We start from the raw sequence: 21672 nt of genomic DNA, 5'->3' as shown, positions 1-21672 counted from the left end.
TGCGAAGTACACCGCTGCCCGACACCGCGCAGAACTCGCCTGTCTTTCGTGAAGGGGCGGGTGCCAAGCTGCAAGGTCTTGTTACCCCAACGTGGTGTGCGCACCGCGGGACAGCCCGGCTTCCCTGTGGTCTCCCAAGGGTGCCCCCTGTGGAGGACTTAAATCCATTCTTTATTGTCTCCATCAGCCCCCTCAGGCCACCTTAAAAACAGGTAAATGGTCTTTATCAAGGGTGGATGTCTGAGTCTTTTGAAAGTGTGAATAAATTAAACCATCTTTACGGAAAATGGCTATTTTTTAAAGTTTATATCACACAAACTAAATAAAAATGCTACTGCGTTTCTTATTGCTACCCAGTTTTAAAATGAGTTTTGTAAACAGCTGTCCCTTGGTTCCTACTGCAAAGGGTTCTGGAGGCACTTCTAGTAAAGGGACCCTGAAGTCATCTGTGCTAGAGCAGGAATCCTGCGTCCATCATGTGGGTGGGTGTGTGAGCTCGGGGCCAACTTGCTCACCCTGACTTACAGCCCTGCACTTGCGCTGAGTGAATGAAACCCCAGCAAGGAGAGACACTCAACCATAAGACCAGCAGGCATGGCCTGGTCGTCTCGCCTGTCATCTCCTGACTGCCCTCTGGTTCGTGGTGCACCACCACACTGGCTTTCTTCCTGTGCCTCAGTTATGTCAAACCCATTCCTGCCTTAGAGTCTTTGCATTTGCTGTTTACTCAGCCTAGATGTTCTGCCCTGTCCAGTAAATCTAGCTTTTTCTTGACAACCTTGGCTTAAATGTTACTTTTTGTCAAATGACAAAACTAAAACAATTTGGTAACAAGTTCGACGTCCTGTATTCAAGGGAAAACAATCCAGTGATTGGTGGAGTACAGTGTCTCCCAAGCGGTGGAACATTCTTCCGGAGGGATGTTTGGGCAAGAGTGAGTTTTATTGAGTGCGAGAAGAAGCAACATGGAGACAGGTCATGCTGAGATTGCACATCTGACCTTATCTGGAAGGACCAGGCAACAAGGAAACAAGTATATAGCCCAGAGTTGGCTGGGCGTTTGGGGACTGGCTGACTTGATGCACTGTGTTTCTGGTCAAGGGAGCATTTATAGGAACGTGAAAGTTTGGTTTGCTGCTGTGGCACTATGGCCAGGAGCACATCCATCTTGGGTCTAGAAGTGTATTTCAATACTTCTCATAGAATGTTTTGTTGTCCACCCAAAATGAAGTAGTCCCCACTTTCAATCACACTGCGTGTATTCACTTCCTTTATGACACATTTGTTGCTATTTGCAATTATCTTCTATGATTACTGGTTTACTTGCTCCCTTCCCCCGTCACCACCACCAGAAATGTGAGCTCCGTGAGGGACGGGCCTCTAGGAAGAGCTCTAATCCACATGGTGCCTTCTGAGTCTATCACACAGTGCCTGGCTTCTAGAAGGCACACAGTGTATTTTTACTGAACGAGTGAGTGAGCAATTCGGTCATGTCACAAATAACCAGCATATTTGTTACATTAACTTGCTTCTCCTCCTGTCCCCGTGTGACACACTGGGATTTCCAGTCTTTTCTTCCTACCCTGCTTACACTCAGGGTTGGATGAGGAAAACTCTGAAGACAACAGTTTTCTTCTTGTATCAAGTATTAGTTACCTATTGCTGCAGAACAAATTAGTCCAAAAGCGAGCAGCAGAAAACAACAAAAACTAATTACCTCACAGTTTCTCTGGGTCAGAAATCTGGGAACAGTTTCACTGGATGATTCTGGCTCAGGGTCTCTGTGAGATTTCAATTAGGCTATAGACTGGGGCTAAAGAATCAGCTCCCGTGCTCACTCACATAGTGTGGACAAGACTTAGCTCCTTACCTCATGGGCCTCTCAGTAGGTTTCCAGAGTTTCGAACGGCAGGCGACTTTCCCCAGAATGAGCGACCTAAAAGAGAGAGAGAGAGAGAGAGAGGGAGAGAGAGCACATGCACCCAAGCTGGAAGCCACATCTTTTTATAACCCAACCTCAGAAGTGACATCCCATCACTTTTGCTGTATCCTGTTTCCTACAAATGAGTCACTAAGTCCAACCCATACTCGAGGGGAGAGGAATTTAGCTCCATCTCTTGAAGAGAACTTTATCAAAGAATTTGTGGACGTATTGTGAGGACTGCCACATACCATGTCCTGTTTTTTTCTGTATGGAAGCCAATCTTTTTCTTTTCTTTTTTTTTTTTTTTTTTACTTACTGTTGACATTTGGAAACATCACCTCGCTATCAGAAGATCTTGGTGTGATCTTTTGAACTGCAAATCTAGGTACGTCTTTAAGAAAACTTTCTTCTATTACACCTTTAGGTGTTGCTTCCATTTTATTATGTTTTTCTTCTAGAAAATTATGATGATATGTTGGGTTTCCTTTGCTTTTGCTTTTACTGTCTGTATAATTATTGTTATAACCTCACTGTTTTCCATAAATTTTTCTGTTAGTTTGTTTCTTCTAGCATATTTACTATGTCCTTAACTGTGCTTTTAGTTGTGTTTATTCTATGTGTTATTTTATATACAAATAATTGTATATAGACTGTATTTGCTGCTTTTAATGTAGGTTTTTGCTCTATATTACTTTTATTTTAAATTTTATTGTTTTATATTTTATTATTAAATATTAAATTAAGTTTAATAATTTACTTAAATTTCTGGGCTCTTCCAACCTTCCTTCTGTGAGCTTATCATCTCCTCTTTGAAGTTTTGTCCCTTTTCCTTGAGCTTCCTGCCTTCGTTTTTTGAAAAGACAGATAATATTTTCTCTAGCTTCTTTGATGTTGTGGAGAACTATTTGTGTGACTTCTGCCAATGTCTAGTCATCTTTTTTTTTTAGATTCCATATGTAAGTGATATCATATGGTATTTTTCTTTCTCTTTCTGGCTTCCTTCACTTAGAATGACAATCTCCAGGTCCATCCATGTTGCTGCAAATGGTATTATTTTATTTTTTTTTATGGCTGGGTAGTATTCCATTGTATATATATACCACAGCTTCTTTAACCAGCCATCTGTCGATGGACATTGAGGTTGAGGAAACTATTTTATTTAAGGTCTGAAAAGTGCAGGCCCTGGAGCCGACCGCCCGGCGCGGAGCCCGGCCCCGCTCCCTTCTGGTTGGTGGTCTGCGGCAACAGTCAAGGAGGGAGGCTGAGACCAGTCTCTGCCTCAAAGGGTTGGTGTCAACTTGAGCGGGGCAGTGCATATAAAGTGCTCAGGACAGCATCTGGCATGGGGTCAGCACACAGTCAGGACACATAAAATCTCCAGAAAGGAGAGAGTGCCGTCCCCATCTCACAGGTGAGCCAACCAAGGGTGAGGACAAGAACAGCGTCTGCCCAGGGCTGCATGGGTCAGGGGAGGACGGGCTTGGGTCCGAGCAGCTGCCTCCAGGGCAGTGCTCCCTCGAGGGTCAGCCCTGGGACACCCTTAAATCCCCTTCAGTGTGTGAGCCAGGTGAGCTGTGCTTTCTGTTACTTGCAATGAAAAGCATCTTTACAAATAAAAACATTTCAGGGTTATGATACTAGGTGCAGAAAAATCCATGACTCACACTTGCTTAATGGAGTCTATTTTTAAATCATAAAATATCCTTCTTTATCCCTTAACTCTTCAGTCCTTAGATTCGGTTTTTCCAAATATTACTGTGGCCAAATCTACTTTCCTTCATTGGCATTTGTATACACATCACTTTCCATTCTTTCCTTTTCAGCATAGGTTTGTCTTTTTCTTCCATATTTGTCTCTTGGGACAAGACACAGCCTAATTAATTACCTCTTATCCCTTATAAATTCTTAATTAATTGAACACAGATTGAAGAAATCAGAGGATGGAGCCAAGAAGATATTGACACAGAAAGTAGGTTAGTGGTTGCCTCAGGCTGGGCAGCCGGGGAGACAGTAGGGAGGCGTGGGGAGTGGTGGCCACGGATAACAGGTTTTTTTTTTTTTTTTTAGTAATAAAAATGTTCTAACATTACGGTGGTAATGCATAACTCTGGGAATATACTAAGAGCCACTGAATTTATACTTTAAATGGGTGCACTGCATGGTATGTGAATTCTATCTTTTGTAAATCGTTAAAGAAAGAAGATATGAATAAATAAAACAAGAAGCAATTAGAAAACTAGAAAGAATCCTTAGAAATTTGAAGTATTGTTGCCAAAAACTTACTTATACGTAAGAATATTGTATGTAATGTGAATGATTAGATACAAATATTATATACAAACATAATATGAATGTTATATAATTAATGTTATCTATACATGTATTTCAAGGTATACATCTCTGTGTGTAAGAAGATTCCGCACAATATGGCACAATAATGTAAAGAGGCAGAAAATATGAAAGATAAACCAAAAATCAAATCAAACCATCAGGTGGAAATGTCTGTCCAAGAGAAGCTGCAAAAACACAGAGAAATGGGGACAGATAGAAAAAAATAGTAATAATGGGAGACAAGTCCCCAGAACTGAGGCAAATGAGACTTCAGTCCAGAAGTGCCCTCCCCGCGCCTGGCAGAAACGGATCAAAAAGACTCACGTGACATGAGCACACTTCTGAATACTGAGAGTAAAGAAAATTTCATATAGCTTCTAAGAAAGGTGTGTGCAGGGGAGGTGTATTTGGCATCAGATGCCTCACCAGTAACTCCGGGAGAAAAGGGAGCATGGCCCCTAAATGTGTGAGGAACGTTAACTGTGCACCTAAACACACGTAGAACAAGCCACTGTTTGAAAGTAAAATAAAGATACTTTCTGACACGGAAGGACTCAGGAGGTGGACCTTGCCCAGAGCTTTTCTCAGGAAGGCGCCTCCACCCAGATAAGGAGCTAATCCCTGAAGACATGCCCCAGGAGGAAAGGTGAGTCCGTCCTAGGAGGTCAGTGAATGCAAGCCCTTGTGCGAAGCCCATCTCCGCTTTCTGCCCCTCTGCTCTGTCATGTCACAGTGGTGTGGAGGGCTCACCGGCCCAGCCTCCACAGAGGCCCGGTGCTCAGAAAGATTCCTTAGCGGGAGGCTGCTTTCCTAATCCCGAGCCCCAGAGGGCAGAGGGTGGGGAATAACCCACAGAGACATGACTGCCCAGCTGGTGATCTGGAGCAAGTCGAAGAAGGGTAGAAGAATAAAGTCAGTGGGCGTGTCAGCTGATGCTGCGTAAGGAAGCATCCCAAAGTGCAGCCGCTTCTCACAGTGACCTGAGCTGGCAGGACGGTTCTGCTTGCCTGAGCTGGGCTCAGCAGGGCTTGCTGGTGTGCCAGCTGTGAGTCAGCAGCTGGCCTCGCTGATCTCCCTGAGGCTTCCTAGCACATCTAGGGATTCAGCTGGGACAACTGGCTGACTCACCCTGGCCCAGAGGTCCGGAGAGACAGGAAACACACAAGGCCTCCTGAGGCCTCGGCTCAGAACCAGGACACCGTCACTTCTGCCCCATTCTGTTACCCAAAGGGCCAGGCTGGACTCGGGTCGGGGGGAGCACACTCCCCATATCCTGATGCACCAAGAACATGCACACAGTGAAGGGAAAACCTCAGCTACTTCCACAGCCTGCCTAGCACAGGAAAGAAAACAAGGGTTTTCGAAGGTAGCAGACAGGGCCCTCTCTTCCTAGGCAGGCTCTGTTTTCCTCTCCCCTGTGCCCTGGGCACGGACAGACCATTTCCCAGACCAGAACCCCAGGCATTCTGAGTAGCTCAGACTTTGCTGTGTTTATTTCCGTTTCCTACATGGGGAGAGGCCCCTGGTCAGACGAGTGTGGGATTCACGTCAGCACCGGAGCAGAGATGCAGGGAGGCAGTGGACGGTCAGGCTGAGGCTCTCAAGGCAAAGACGAAGCGGCCCCCATCCCCCCTGGGGTTGATCTTTCCAGAAGGCAGCCTGGGAGAGTCATGGAAATGCCTGCTCAGGCGGAAACTTAAAACTATGCAGCTGCTCCTGGTCCCTGAGTGGAGACCCCAAGCTACCTGGCAACAGAGCTGCCTCACTTTCTTCTGAGTCTCCTAAGTCTATAAATGTAAGGCAAGCCTTTTTTTTCGAGAAAGGGTGTAACAGACTTCTTTTGGCTTGGAAATGCCCCCCTCCCCAAGAGTCCTTAATGTACAAAGCCAGGGAGCAGATGGTGGCAGATTTGCACAGGGGCCACCAGCCTGCCAGGAAAAGGGGGCTGGGGACTCTGAGCTCTCCTTTCATTGGTACCAGGACCTCTTCCAAAGAGGTGTGCCACCCCCCACGACAGCCCCGTGGGAAAGGGTGGCCGTGGCCCCAGAGGGTGATCGTCTACGAGGGAGGGGCAGAGTCAGGCTGTTGGGGGCCTGTCTGGGCCATGCCAGCCACCCTTGGGTCACAGGGTGTGGTCATTCCTGCAGTGGTGCCAGCCAGGCAGTGCCGGCCCAGAGCAGTGGCAGGCGGATGGGAGGGAGATAGTTCCTGGAAAGCCCTTGGGATTCTCGAACCACTTGGGTGGGTGGTAAGGGCTCCAGCCTCAGATGCAGAATCTCTGTCACCTAGAGCAGGCCAGGCATTGAAGCAGATGGTGGGACAAGTGCCACACTGGCCAGTGGCTTGACTGGCTGCGCTCCCTGCCTCCATTTCCCAGGTGGAGGCCTGTGTCTCGCCCCTGGGGTCCCCAAGAGTGATTCCTCTGTCACAGGCCCTAGCCGTCCCGTAGCCTGCCCACAGCCGAGTCCAGGGCCTGGCACCGCCGTTATACTCCATCTGCCCAGCAGTCCCCCAGGGACGGCTCCGCGTGGCCCGCCCGGCGTCACTTCCGCGGCCGGCCACCAGATGGCAGTGGCCGCTCGGGAAGCAGGCCGCGCAGGTCGCTATCTCTCCGCGCACCTGGGGATAGGTGCGTCCCCGCCGCCCGCGGTCCGCGCACCTGAGTGCCTCGGGGACCCCGCGGGTGGGGCCCCGCACAGTGCCTCCCCGCCCAGGCATCCCGCTCAGGGTCTGGGTCTCCTCGGATTCACCGGGGGGAGGAGCATGTGCGCGTAGTGTGGACCGGAGAGGGCGGGGCGGAAATGCCTGGGGGGCTCACCGATGAACAGGAGGAGCAGGGCGTGTCCACTGTCAGGCAGTGTCCCGGGTGGGCAGGCAGGCACGTGGGCAGGCATCCTGGTAAGAGGGGGCAAAGTGTGCTGCCGCTTCCCTGTATTGACTCGGTGAAAGCACAGCCCTCGGATTCTCTGAGCTACCTGGACTATTCCCATTTCACAGACAAGGACGCTGAGGCCCAGAGGGTCATGACTTGCTGGAGCCATCTTTAGTAAGTGGCCCAGTGGGATGCAGGATGGAAGTGGGAGGAGGGATGGAGCTGAGGACGGGCAGAGACCTGCAGAGACCAAGTGAGGGAGGGGCCCAGGGGCAGGAGAAGGATGCCTGGCAGGAGCAGTGTGGGACTCCTCCACAGCCCACAGCCGCGGTGGCCTGGGTAGGGAGGCCCTGTGCCCTCTGGGAGCCGGGCCCAGAGTCCAGGACCCGTCCCCTTTGTAGACACCCTACCACCTGCCCAGACTGTTAACACGTTCTCAGAGCCCTTGCGTGCACCATCATTTGTAATGCTACACACATGCGATTTTCTGATTAATGTCTGGCACACCCCTCCTCCAGAGCAGAAGCCCCAGGAGGGCAGGGAGCAGGCCGTCTGGTCACCACTGACATGTGGCTGACCCTCCTGGGAGGTAGGAGTGAAACCAAACCACAGACAGTTCCCCCCCAGGCAAGGGTGCAGGGTGGGGGCCCTGGGGGTGCGGTCTGCACAATCACCTCTTGTCTCAGCCCCTCCCGTCCCCGGCCCTGACCCCCTGACCACACACATCCTTCCAGCACCCAGTAGCTCGAGGGATGCTCACTACCTGTGGAGCGTGTCCCGAGGACGAGCGAACAAGCTGACGTGGCTGAGACCAGAGTCTTTGCGCCACAGCCTTCGCTGCTTCCCAGCTGTGAGATGTCCGAGGGCTGGTGGCCACTCCGTTTCCCAGGAAGGGCTGTCTCAGGGACGTGGCCGGGAGGCGACAGAGCTGATGTGTCTGGGGAGGGAGGCCACTCGCCAGTGTTCCCTGCCTCCCCGCAGGGACCGGCCGCGGCCTCACAAGCTGGAGCCAGCACGCTGGCCTCTGGTTTGGTTCCCGTTCACTTGCAGGAATCGTCTCACCTGGAAGAATTCACTTTCTCCCTCAACCGTACAGGTGTCACCTGCCACTTCAAGACACAGAGGAGCCATTAGTGGAGACGTGACTGGTGTCTGCAAGCCCCAGGGGCCAGTTCGGGGGTAGCCGCTGGTCATTAGAGTTCCGCTGGCCCCGCTGCAGTGTTTTCTTACCTTGCAGCATTATTTGTGCTTCTTGTCCTTAAACTGTGGTGAGCGAGAATTTTCTGAGTGGAGGGGCCAGCGTGCTCCTCCCTGCCTCCGACTTTCTCCTTCGTCACAGCTCCAAGAATTAGTGCCCAAGTAAAGCCAGCCCACAGGGGCGCGTGCTCTGTGAATCTGACCCACGGTAGTAACGGGCGCAAACCTTAGGCCAGAAAACCTGTCGAACAGGCCTCCACGCACCACTCTCTTGTCAAGTTGTGAGGAAGGGCATGTACAGACGCAGGGAGGAAACACAACCAACCGGGGGCTGTGGGCGGATTTCTTAGGTCGGCAGACAAGATGTTTATGACACATGCGAGACTGAAATTCTAAGTTGCAAACATATCAAGGCTGGGCTTGGAGGCAGATTTCGAGTTCTTCCCATTTACGAGCCTGTGAATGTGGTGCTACACTGCATTTATCCGAGTCTCAGAGAAACGGAAGACACAGAGCTTGAAGCTTATGAAATGCAGAAAGGGGAGGTCGTGGGAGTCCAAAGGCTGGAATTCAGGACTCGACCTGCAGGAGTCGGGCTGGGGCTAGGAGTTTCTGTCCATCCTACCAAGAACCTTTGAGCCAACCCAACCCATCCACACTGAAGTCCCCCATGGCCCAGGAAGTTCGCCAGGAGCACCAGCAGCCTTCATAGGCCCCATGGGGGCGGACTTCCTCACCTGCCTGCCAGGATCACCTGCGCCACGCTGGCTCTTCCGTGTTTGGCCACTTCTGCAGGTTGGAGGGACTGTCCCACTTCCTGGCTTTCTCCTCCTCCTTGTCCCCCCAGGGAGGACACCTGAGTCCCATTCCCCAATGGGGCCCCCGAGCCAAGCTGCAAAGCAGGGGTCAGCGAGCTGCCATTCTGGAGCAGCGGAATGCGTGCCTGCGGGAGGGTAAAGGAGGTGGCAGGCGACCTCCACTCTTGGCAGACACCGCTCCCGTGAGCCCCTCCAGTCAGTCTCCACTTCAGCACCAGTGCTGCTAACTGCTCAGATCTGCTTGCAGGTCTGTAAGATGATTCACGAATCTGCAAGTGAGTAATGAGGCAGTCTTTCCCCCGTGTTCTCTGAATACTGACACTATGAAAGAGTGAGAAATCAAATTTTATAGAGGAGGCAGGACGGGAGTTTTGAATAAGCATAATTAATGGCTTCAGAGAGGTGTACAAAGATACCGTTTTTGTTAAAGAAAAAAAAAGGCCATTAAAAACTTGATCGCTAAATTAGGAAAAACAGAAGCCCAATAAGTAGGCTTAAGGATGGAATATCCTCATTCTAGAAAACCTAAGTGAGGCACTGTCATGAAAGTACAAAGAAACAGAAAGCAGGAAATAAAAGTTGCGGGGCATGGAGGATAGATAGAAAGACTGTAAAAGCCAGCAAATAAGAGCCCTAGAAAGGCAGAACAGAGAGACTGGAAGGGAAGAGACTTTCTAAGAAATCCTCCCCAAACTGCACGCCCTTTCGCGTGGAGGAGACGGTTGAGAAATGCATCCAGCCGCGTACTTCATGACGCGGGGTCTCAGGGGCATGACGCCGAGCAAGGGCGGACAGACCCCGTGGTCTGAGGCCACAGAGCTGGACTCAGGGCGACGGGAGCTGCGCCGTGGGTCACCTATGGTGGGGATGACGGGGAAGAACAGGTGATGTTCTGTATCGCTCTGGGTCGCATCTGCAGGGACGTGCTCACCTTGGAAAACTTCAGCAAGTGGTGCGCCTAAGACCTGGGCAGGTAAAGCGCACCTGTTACTCTTCAACAAAAAAGTCACGGAACAAGAATTCTAGGGAACTGGTTAATGGAGCCGGGGGAAGTGGCACTGTGTTGTTTGACTTCTTGTGGGGGTAATTTTTTTTTAAACGGAGGTACCGGGGACTGAACCCAGGACCTCGTGCATGCTAAACACGTGCTCTACCACCCGACTTGTGGGGGTAACTTACTACAGACAGTGCTTTATAAATATAAATGTAAGTATACATTTTTAAAAGGTGAAACAAACTTAACAAAGAATTCAATTGGTATAACAAAATGTAAGAAAAGGGGGAAAAAACCAAAAAGCACAATACATGAAAAACAAAAAAATGGAACAAACAGTTCTAATAATTTCAATCATCACAATAGACATGAATGGATTGAATTCACTAATGAAAAGAAAAATCTCTGGTTGGATAAAAGTACAAACTATGTGAAACATATGGAAAAGGAAATAATCCAGGAAAAATGAAAGTGAAGGAAAGAAGATACTAATAAAACAAAAAAGCTGTTAATGTTACATTCAGCTGAAATAGAATTCAAGGTCAAAGTACTTCATAATAAAAGAAAGGGCTGTGTCCTGCTGAGGAAAGGGAGCGCGCCACAGGTGACCAATGGTCACTGAGCCGCACTTACTGCACAGCTTAGAAACGCGCAGCGCAGACACCTGACCGTCACAAGCAGGAGAAAAACAGAGCCTCAATGTCTTAGTGGGAGATTCTGACAAAACTTTCAGAGAAATAAGTAAAGAGAAATTTAAAAAAAAGGATTTGAATAAAACAAGCAATAAGCTTAATCTAATCACACATCTGCTCAACTGACAGAGATTATATGTTCTTTTAACCATAAATGGAATAAATATTTGGAAAAGCCGACCTGCATGAGGCCGTAGAGGTCATCTTAATAAACTCCAAAGAGCTGCTCTTGTTTAAGCTGATTGAAATGCAATAAAATGAGAAGTTAACAAAAACATTTTATTAGCTCTTGAATTAACGGAAAATAAAAACACGTAATGTACGAACTGTTTATGTCTGAACACAGAAGCATCGTATCACAGAATCTTTCTACCACAGTGAAACTCAAAGGAAAAAGTGTGACATACACATTTATCAGAAAACAAAAAAGACTGAAGGGAAGGGGAGGGTGGAGCTCCGTGGTGGAGCACGTGCCAAGCAGGCACAAGGTCCTAGGTTCCATCCCCAGTCTCACCATTATATAAATAAATAAACCTAATTACTACCCCCACAAAGAAGATTGGAAATAAATGAACTAAACTTTCAAATCAAGAAATTATTTAAAAACCATTTGAAAAATCCAAAAAAGTACAATGATGGAATTAATGTAGAAATTAAGGAAACACAAACACAATGCAGCTGATCAATGAAATAGATGTTTAAAGAGACAAAAGAGCACAGCTCAGGAGAGTGAAGCTGTACGTGGGCCTTTCTCACACACACAGACGCAGAGCGCCTGGACAGAACGCGCAGCAGCAGAAGCCCGGGCCGTGCGGGCAGGGCGCCCCTCGGGCCGCCCTGGGGAGCCGCGCTGCCTGCTTGTCTCCGTGTCTTCCCACCTCTCCCTCCCCACTCTGAGATCGCTGCACGTCTGTCTGTTTCTCATCTTCTCCGGATAAACCTCTTCTGCTTATGTTCACTTGTGAGCCCTTAGCCTTTGTTCTCTAATTTGTCTATTTTTCTTTAGTTTCACTTTAAAAAATGTTTTTCTTTGTGTCTAGATGTTTCTGCAAAAGTGTCTTTGTTTCCACTTTTGTTTTTAATCTTTTTTCTTTTCTGTATCTCTCCCTTCATTGGTAAAAATATCAAAAATGAGTAAATGTTATGATTTTATTAACAAAATCTGTTCCTTCTTAATTTTAAATTGTGATGGACAGGATATTTTTATAGTGTCACACTTTAAGTTGATTGGGCTTTTATCCTTTAAAAAATTAGCCAATCTGGCAGTATATTAAGGAATCTAAGTATATGTTCAACTTTAGAAAAAATCCCACCAGTGTAAATCACTATTTCACTCGCGTACAAGAAAGACCACATAGCTATTTTCACAGGGAACAAAAATACTTTTGAAAATATTCAAGATACATACTTTCGTGATAAGAAAACAAAGCTTCTAGCAAATTAGGTTCTTTCTTAATATGATAAGGCAACAGAACTCTACAGTAATGGTCACACTTGATAATGAAATGAGAAGAGACACTGTTCCTGTCATTACGCTACTCAGCCTTTCCACGGGAGAGTCCAGCCAGTGCTGTAACACAAGGGAAAGCGGCAGCAATACCGGAGAAAGGGACAAAACTGAGGTTACCTGCAGAGCACATGATCATCCTAGAAAACTTCAACAGAGCCAACTGGCAGACCAGTCAGAGTTCAGCAGTGCAGCCAGAGGTAAGTCAGCGTAGAAAAGTCACCGGCTTAATTACACACTAGCACAATCCAATTAGAAACTGAAATGAAAAGTGAAGTCATTCTTACAAGCAACAAATTCCGCAGAATATCTAAAACGAAACCTAATAAAAACGTCTAAATAGTATATAAAGTAAGCTACCAAAGTTTACCGAATGGCCTTCAAGGAGAGTGAGCTATCTCAGTTCTCCCATAAATTAATCTCTAAATCCAGCGGCGCCCTGGGTGCAATCTCAGGAAGCCTGTTAATGGCACATGACAAGGTGATTTGTTTCCCCAGAAGGGAGATTTCCAGAGGAGGTCAGGAAGTGTGCAAAGAGAATACAAAGAGGGACTTTCCTAGTCGGATATCCAAATATCTGATAAAGTTACAGCAGTTAGATGAGTGGTGACTTGCTATAAAAATAGCTAAAGAACAGAGAAATCTAGAAATGTATCGTGTACATATGCAAAATACACCATTACCAAGCTGGCTTTTTAAATTCAGTGGCAAAACAATAAAATATTAATAAATGGTAAGAGCTATCTACACACAAATCTATCTGATCGGCTCCTTCCGTGAAAACATTCTACGCACCACAATCCCACAGCAAAATAAAAAGTTAACTGCAAATGGTCTTAAAAGTAAACATTAAAAAAAACTGCTTACAATCTTAGTGGAGATACTTCCTTACTAACACACAAAATCTGCAAGCCAAAAAAGGGCGCGATTAGAGATCTGACTGAGAAAGATGTAAGTTTGGTTGTCAATAATGATCTACAGTTAGAAGACAAGGGGGAGACGGGCAAAAACAGAGACCGCCTCTGGAAAAGCGATGTCTGGAGTGAGTGAGGCCCCTGCAAACCAGCAACAAAAGGACCGGATCGAAACAAGGAGGGGGGCCAAGTCCACGAGAAGGCGACTGACAGGCAGGGGAGTCTCATGACCAGCGCAATGGGGAGCTGCTTTCCTCCAGACACAGTCACGCCCCAGGGATCCGCAGTGAAGGCTGCAACAAGCTTTTTCTCTATCACACTGGTAAAAGTTAGATGTTAACATCCAGTGCTGGCAGTGACACGGGGAAACGGGCATTCTCACGTGTGAGTGGCAGGGGAAGGGCGGACTCAGAGCGACTGAGAAGCATCCACGGACTGAACCTGCAGCTCTGCTCCCAGAAATCTGTTCTCTGGGGACTGTGTTCCAGGGACGGGCCTCGACATCACCCACCTCCAGGGCTGCCCCAAGGACGTCCTCCCCTCTGGGGCTGAAGAAGGCTTCCCAAAGCGCAGCTTGGACCAGACCACCTCCCCACCCCCAAATCAAGGGTCACTGTCCACCGCCTTGGGGTCCAACTCTGCACCTGGCATTCAACACCTCCGTCCTCACGATACAACCAAACTTTCCGGAGTTTCCCCACCACATCCCACTCTCCTGCCACTCTGGGCCCAGCGACAGCCTTCCCCAGGGCCACCACTGGCCAGCCATTCTCCAAGAAAAGGGTTCTTACCCACAGTCCAAAGATGGATTTGGGGGCGGTCCGTCTAGTCTGCGAGGAGCCAGACACAGACTCTTGCACGAAACGACCTAATCCCACCCTGGGCACTGATGACAGAGGCAAACTTTCACTGAAGACGGTCACGTAGAGAGGAAGAGCGAGTCCACCACACATCCCAGCCCATCTGACGCACCTCTTAACCGTACCTCCTCTTCCTACTCGTCTGTCTTCTCTCCTTTCAGTCCGCTCTTCCGTGACGCCCCACCCCCACCTCTCAAAACCCATCCAGCCCACAGCCTGCTCAACAAAAGTGCCAGTCTCAACAGCACAGACACCCCGAATGCTGCTGCTTCTCCTTCTTCGGGTTTCTGGGGGTGGGGACCGGGGCTCTGAACCACAGCCATCCTACAGATGAGGAGCCTGAGGGTCACAGAAAGCAAGAAGACGTCCTGCACCACCGGGACCCTGCTCCCTCAGTAACTCCTCGGGGACAGACACCGGCCCCCGCCGCAAGCCTCCTGTGCTCCAACTCCTCTCACTTCTGCCCAGGGGTCTCCAAACTCCAGCCCAAAGGAAGTCCAAGTCAGTGTGCAGTGAAGGGGAACAAGTGAGGCAAGTGGAGGGCAGCAAACCCAACTCACCTTCAAAGGTGCACAAAGGCCAGCATCTCTGAGCAAAGATCTTAGCGCCCAAGAAGCACCTTCTGACGGCAGAAGATCCACGGAGCACAGTTCCTCTCCCGCAGAAGACCTGTTATCATGGCGCCTGTTCACAAAGTAGATTTGATTTTGCTCAGTGTGGTATCTCAGCATCTGAAATTTGTTATTCGTACTGTATCTTTTTCGCAAGGACCTTCAGAAACAGCGAAGGATCAATGAGCTGTCTGTTCATCAGCTGTGTGTGACACTCCCAGTGCTTAGATTTCTTTCCTCTTTGCTTCTGCTCTGAAAAGACGGCTCTTCCCAGCTCTTGCAGGTGGGAGGGGCCCTGGGGCTGAACGCCCAGTGGATGTGAGCGAAAGAGGTGGTCCCTGAGGCAGGAGACGCTGGGGCTTGATTCTCTAGGCTCCGAGGCTCACTCTTGTCCTGCTGAGTTGGCCAAGAAAGCCAGATGTTCCAGACGAGCAGGAGAAGCATGGTGGAGCCTCCAGTGGCCAGGATTGCCAGGTTCTGCACACCCACATTTTACCGGAGTGAGAAGTAAAACATTACGTTGTTGCCCCCACCACACAGATATTTTCAACTTTCTTTGGGGTATAATATCCATATAAAACACCCAGATGTTAAGTGTGCAGCTTGGTGTTCATAAATGTATACATAGCCACCATCCCAAGTTCTATCTTCCCATCAATTTCCATCCACCTTCCCAGACAAGTGTTTTGCAGTTTTCAGGCGACAAGTTTTGCACTTCTCTGGTTAAATCTATTCCTCCACGTACTGTTCTTTTTGATACTAATGTAAGTGGAATTTGCTTCTTAATTTCATTTTTAGATTGTTCATTTTGAGTGTATAGAAATAGAACCGATCTTCGCTTATCATCTTTACATCCTGCAAACTTGCTGAACTTGCGTATTAGCTCTGCTGAGTGTGTGTGTGTGTGTGTGTGAGTGTGAGAATTCCTTAGGATTTTTTTCTTTTTTTAATTGAAGTATAGTCACTTTACAGCATTATGTTCATTTCTGGTGCACAGCATGTTTCAGTCATGCATACACACACATGTATTCCTGTTCATATTCTTTTTCATTATAGGTTATTACAAGATATTGATATAGTTCCCTGTGCTGTACAGTAGGACCTTGTTGTTTACCTGTTCTGTATTTAGCAGTTAATATCTGCACAGCCTGAACTCCCAAGTTATCCCTTTCCCCCCTGGTAACCATAAGTTTGTTCTCCATGTCTGTGAGTCTTTTTCTGTTTTGTAAATAAGTTCATTTGTTTCTCTTTTTTTCGGATTCCACATTTAAGTGACATTACATGGTATTTTTTACTTTTTCTGGCTTATTTCACTTAGAATGATGATCTCTAGATCCATCCATGTTGCTGCATCTTAGAATTTTTATATACAGATCATGTCACCACAAAGAGACTTCTTTCCAGCCCTTTGCTTCACTTTCTCATCCAGTCGCTCTGGCTAGAACCTCTGGAGTAATGCTGAATAGAAGTCATGGAAGCAGAGATCTTTCATCTTTCTCCTGATCTTATGGGAAAAGCTCCCCTTGGGCTTTAACACGCACAGAGCAAACCACTTTTCTTACCTCTCTACTCTGCCAGCCCTTTTCTTCCTCCTCTTCTTCTAGAGAGTCCAATAACAACAGCTATTACTGAATGAGTTCACTGAGTGCCAAGCTCTGGGCAAGCACTCCACGTAATGTTGCCACCACTCTTACATTTGTCAGAAAACGGAGGGGCACAGGTCTAGAGAGAGGCAGAGCTCAGCCCTGTGCCCCATCACACTGCTCTCTTCAGCTCTGTGCTGTTCTCCAGCCCCAAGCTGCCTAAGAGCCACTTGGCCAGAGACAGGTCACAAGGTCACCTTCGGCTGCAAGGGAGAAGGGGCTCTAGGGAGGAGAGTATTTTTTATCTCCCCAAGTGCAGAATTTTACTTCCTGCTTATTATTCTGAAAAGTTTCAAACCATTAGAAACAGTGAAAGAATAATACAGTGGATCCCAATATATAGTTCACCTAGAGTTGCCTACTGCGAACATTTTTTTTCTGAACCGTCTGAGCGAGTATGGGTTGCAGACACTATGACACTCCACCCCCAATACTTCTGAATACATCTCCCGAGAATGAGAAAATTAACGTGACTTCAATAACGTCACCTAGGACACTATTCCACATGTGAAACTTTCCCAGTTGTCTCAAGGACCCTTTTATAGCTTTGTTATTGTTGCCGTTACCTTAACCCAGGAACTAACCAAGACTCACTGCTGCAGTTCATCTCATGCCTCCTTCACATCTTTAAAACCTGTGTTCTGTGTTCACAATGTCAGCCTTTTGGAGGGACAGCTGTTTTTCAGGATGTCTCACATTCTGGACTTGTCTGGGTGTTTCCTAGCAGTTGAGCTCCGATCACACATTTTGGCAACAGCACTCCAGAGGGGATGTCCTGTGTCCCTTCCATCTCCTCGGGAGGGACAGCAGTCGTGCCCACCCACTCTTTGTGATGCTAAGTTTGGCCATTTGGTTAAGGAAGTGACCTCCTGATCTCGTCATTCCAATAGTTTTATGATTGTTCAGAAATCTGTGGTGAGACTTGGGGGTCACGTGAATATCCTGTTTGCTGACCACCTTTCATCCAATGGCTTTAGGATCCATTGATGATTTTTGCCTAATTCAGTTAATTCACTGAGGGTCACAAAACGGCAATGTTTAAATCTCACACTGACTTGCTGGCATTTTTCTGCAAACAAGAGTCCTCCTCCTTTACTAGACCCCCTCCTTTTTCTTTCAACACATGGACTATCAGACTTTTAAAAAAATGAAACATAAGTTCAAACTGTCAAACTCTTACAGTGCTCAAATTTGCCCAGTGGAAGCTTAGGCACAAATTCTTCTAACCAGGCATGTTGTTGTACTTAAGGAAATGGGGGTTCTGCTGTGAGGCAGCAAAGAACGGGTCTGGAAAGCACCTGCCACAACACTTCTCCTCCCCAAAGCCCGTTTCCTGGGCCTTAGACTGGGGCGGCACCTCTCTCAGGATGGTTGCTAGGACTAAGTGAGCTGGGCGTGGACTAACGGCATGCAAAGCATGGGTGCCTACGGCGCAGAGCCTGGCACAAAGAAGGTGCTCAAAAACACGATTTATCTTCTCTTCCTTTCCTATGCATTCTTTGCTACTGCTTTTGTTCAAATCCTCACCCTTCCTTGGATTCACACCACTTTATCTTCACCTGTTTGTGCCTCAGTTTTCTCCTCTGTGAAGCAGGGATGCACAGCTTGTTGGGTGGTCATGAGGCTGAGCTGTGCAGGTGTCAGCATAACCCCCCCCCCCTCAGTCTGGTGGGATTCCAGGAGTTTGCACGTGGTGGGGGCAGGGGAGACCACACAGTATCACAGTCATCTGTGGCTCTGAGTCCCGTTTTGCTGAATTAGTTCTGTGTTTAATTATCTCATCCTTCCACCCAGAAGTGAAAACCACCCCTTTCCTCCATCTTCATACCCTGTCCCAGTCACAGGGTGCCGGGGAGACCCTGCAAGTGTGTGGAAACACGTTGCTGATGCTCAAAGTGCCTCATCGAGACTTTCCCCAGCTGCTGTGGGAGCCGGCTGCTGAGCACTCACAGACGCCTCCTCCACTGGGGATTTGTCCTGGGCTGTGAATGACTGACTGCTCTGGCGGACACAGGCTGATCCCCTCGCCTCACAACGGGACGAATTCTGGACGTAATTTGTGCTCTGGGGCCCCGTGGGGCTGGGCTGAAGCCAGTCTCCTGCTCAGACCATATCTCAGCTTCCTCCTGAGGCACTCCCTCCAAAACCACTTGCTCCAGAATCCCCTACTCTTACAGGTCTACTTATAGGGAAGAAATGGAGAACGGAAGGGGTGGAGGGAGATTTGCAAATCGAAGTAGCGTGAAGGAAACTACCAGATATCCTTGTCCATGAAAATGCTTTGGCCACCCCCACCCCAGTGTCACCGGCTTCTTCATCCGCGATGTTCTCGTTTCAGAGCATCTCACTAGGCTTTCTTCCACGCTCTCCTCCTCACCCCTTCCTTTCCCGGGTGCCAAGGCTCCAGATGCTTCTTACTATTTCAGGGAACAGTCCAGAGTCCCCCGGTTCCAGATTCCCTACTCAGCTCCAGGCGCACTTCCATCGGGGGCTCTGGCAACGAAGGGCCGACGAGGCCGGCGGCCCCGCGCGAACGCAGCAGCGCGGGCACAGCGCACTCGCCGCCCTGTGTGCGCGCTCCCGGGGCAGTCTCCAGCGCGGGCCCTCCGCAGCTCTCCGCAGCTCTCCGCAGGCCCTCGGAATAACACCCGGCGCACGAGCCCCTTGCTGCTCCTCCGACCTCCTGGCCTGCGGGTCTGCTCTGCTCCCTCCCGCTTTCCAGTCCTTCTTTCTCTTCCTTCCACGTGGAGGCCGGGGTGCGCCGCCCAGCTCTTCCCCGGGGAGGAGGGGCTAGAGGAGGAGGCGCCCCTCCAGCTTCCCTCCCGGCTCCGTTCGTTCGACGGTTCCGTCGGCGGTGGGCTGCTGCTTCACGCGCCCGCTCGCCGTCTTTTCTCCGCTCCCTCCGCCCCGCATGGCCCCGGCCGGTCAGCGCTCGCTGGCTGTTCCGCTGGGCGCGCTGAACGAATCTGCAGCGCCTCCGCCGGCGCGGCGCGGCCTCCCCGGTGGTGTCCGGGTCCCCCTCGGCTCCGCTCCCCGTCGGCCGGCCCCGCGCCCGCGATTTGGCCAAGCGCTGTCGGTGCTGAGGCGCCGCGCCTCGCGCTCCGGGTTCCGCGGGCGGTTGCCGCGAGACTGCAAATCCCACAATTCCCTGCGGCACGCGCCGCGATTGGCTGAGCCCCTGGCGGCGGCCAATAGAACGCGGCCTTGTTAGCAGGTGGCGCGGCGCCGGTTCCTGAAGCGCCGGCGCGCCAGAGCCGCCTCCTGCCATGGGCAGCGCCGAGAGCCGCGAGGGCCGCAGGGCGTCCTTCGGGATGGACGAGGAGGAGCGGGTCCGGGTGCTGCAGGGCATCCGGGTGAGCGGGCGGCCGGCGGGCGGGCTTGGGCGCCGGGCGCGGGCCGGCCGGGGTCCTCGCTGGCCCCGCTGGAGCCTCGGCCGGCGGCATCTCTGCGTCCGTCGGCCGCGAGAGGGACGCGGGCTGGGAGGGCGCCCGCAGGCCTCGCCTCCGCCCGTGTGGGGAGAAGGAGCGCAGACCCGGGCGGGGGGCCTCGGCTCTCGGGACCCGCACCCCAGGTGCTCATCTCCTCACCGGGACCCCCGCCCCGCTCCCGTGCCCTCGCCGCCCGTGGACGCCCACGCTTGGACGAGAAGACCAGCCGCCCTCCCTTGGGTTCCGGAGCCGCGCTGCTGACCCCTCCAACCACAGCTCGTGCCAGTACCCCCACGCCCCGTTCTCTGGCCTCAGCGCCTCCTTGTCCCTCGAGATGCCAGCCTGCCCGGGCGCACGACCTCCGCACGGGCTGTGTTCGCTCTCCCAGCTCTTCCTGTGTCTGCTCTGACATTCGTGTTGTAGTTCAGAGCTCACCTGAGTATCCTTCCCTGACCTGCAGTCTAAAGTGGCTGCCCACCCCGCGGTCACACGCTTTTCAAAGCGCTCATCACCATTTGAAACTTCTTGCTACTTTTTTATTGTGTTTCCCGCTGCAGTGGCAGCCCCGTGAGGCTAGGGCTCTTGTCCGACGCCAGCCTCTGTCCCCAGAGTCTAGGGGACGGATAAACGCTCACGTTTGAGTGCTTCGTGGGGGCCGTGGGTTGTGCTAAGCCCTTTGCAGGTATCTTCTCATTTAATTTCCAGCAGTCCTGTGAGAGGTGGGATTCTGTTGGCCCGTTTAATGGATTGAAAACCGAGGCAGTGAGATGAAGTGCGTTATCCTTGGCCACCTGGCTGTTCAGTGGGTGACCTGGAATCGGACGTCGGTGACTCCAGGGTCTGTTCATTGAATGCAACACGTCCACCTACACGTGCCTGGCACATAGTGGGTGCTTTGTAAGTCATTGCTGAGTGATTAAATGGATGGACCCTGTGAGACAGGCACCAGGTGTCCATGGAATGACCAGAGCTAGGTGGAGGTGAATTAGATAGTTAGGGAGGAGGCTCAGAAGAAGGCATCAGGAGGTCTGACTTCTGGATAGACTCATCAGCTGTGTGACCTTTTGTGAACAACTTCTCTTTTGAGTCTCAATCACAGGATTTCTTAAAAAAAAATTGGGGGGAGGTAATGCTGACCCTAGGTGCTGCCTAGGATGAGAGATGTGTGTGGAACCGTTTAGGAAAAACAGTGTTTGTGGAGCCTCTGTTCTCAGCCTAGACAACTTAGAATGTTTGGTGTTCGCTGGGTGTTCTCCAGCCTTGACCTGGCTGGCGGCAAAGACGAAATGGGGAGGAGATATCTCCTGTCGGAGGGAGGAGAGGCAGGAGCTGGAATCGGGGATTTGGAAAGACACCCCGGGCTCTGGGTGGGTAGGTGTAGGTAGGGACATCCTCTTAGGTTGACAGAACGTAAGTCTCTTTTGGGTCTTAGGTACAGTTTATTTCTAGTTCTTTTAACAGTTCTACAAAGTGTAAATCCTGTTTAAAAATGAAGAATCAGGCTTAGAGAGGTTAAAGAGTTTGTCCAAGGTGTTACTTCTGGGACTTTAATCCAGATCCTTTGGTTGGAAGAAACAGCCTTTTCTTACTATGCCACGCTCCCCTCCCCCCCAAAAACGATATAAAAGGCAGCGTGAAAATTCTGTGACAGCCTCTAGCTGTCCCAACAAGGCACTGGTGCCCCGCTTAGTCCTACCAGAGACTGTTACAACAGGAGGGAGCTTGGGCAGACTCATTAGGGGGAATAAGTGACTTGTCCAGTGGGGTGCAGTGGGGGGCACGGCCCTGTGCTGTGAGAGCCCCTTCGCTTCTGCCTTTTTTCCTTCCTCCCTCCTACCGTTCCTCCCCTCCTTCCTTCCCTGCACTCATGTGCCCAGTTTG

At 50.1% G+C, this 21672-nt stretch overlaps 1 protein-coding gene and 1 long non-coding RNA gene across 3 annotated transcripts in view; one reads left to right on the top strand and one right to left on the bottom strand.

The window, feature by feature from the left end:
• Positions 1 to 40: 40 nt before the first annotated feature.
• LOC116657207 lies at positions 41 to 7210 on the bottom strand. The gene is made up of 3 exons (XR_004312234.1): positions 7074 to 7210; positions 1871 to 1936; positions 41 to 201 (listed from the first exon to the last, which is right to left on the bottom strand). It is a non-coding gene; the product is annotated as an uncharacterized LOC116657207 (long non-coding RNA).
• Positions 7211 to 19585: 12375 nt separating this feature from the next.
• CHCHD6 (coiled-coil-helix-coiled-coil-helix domain containing 6) overlaps positions 19586 to 21672 on the top strand; it is a 121783-nt gene continuing 119696 nt past the window's right edge. For both annotated transcript variants that reach the window (XM_032458810.1, XM_032458811.1), the window contains exon 1: positions 19586 to 19716. In XM_032458810.1, the coding sequence (XP_032314701.1) occupies positions 19630 to 19716 (87 nt within the window). In that variant the 5' untranslated portion in view covers positions 19586 to 19629. The remainder of the gene's footprint in view (positions 19717 to 21672) is intronic.

Source organism: Camelus ferus, chromosome 17 (assembly GCF_009834535.1).
Source record: "Camelus ferus isolate YT-003-E chromosome 17, BCGSAC_Cfer_1.0, whole genome shotgun sequence".
Lineage (NCBI taxonomy): Eukaryota > Metazoa > Chordata > Mammalia > Artiodactyla > Camelidae > Camelus > Camelus ferus.
Note: the sequence above shows the minus strand (reverse complement) of the source record. Positions and strands in the feature narration are given on the sequence as shown.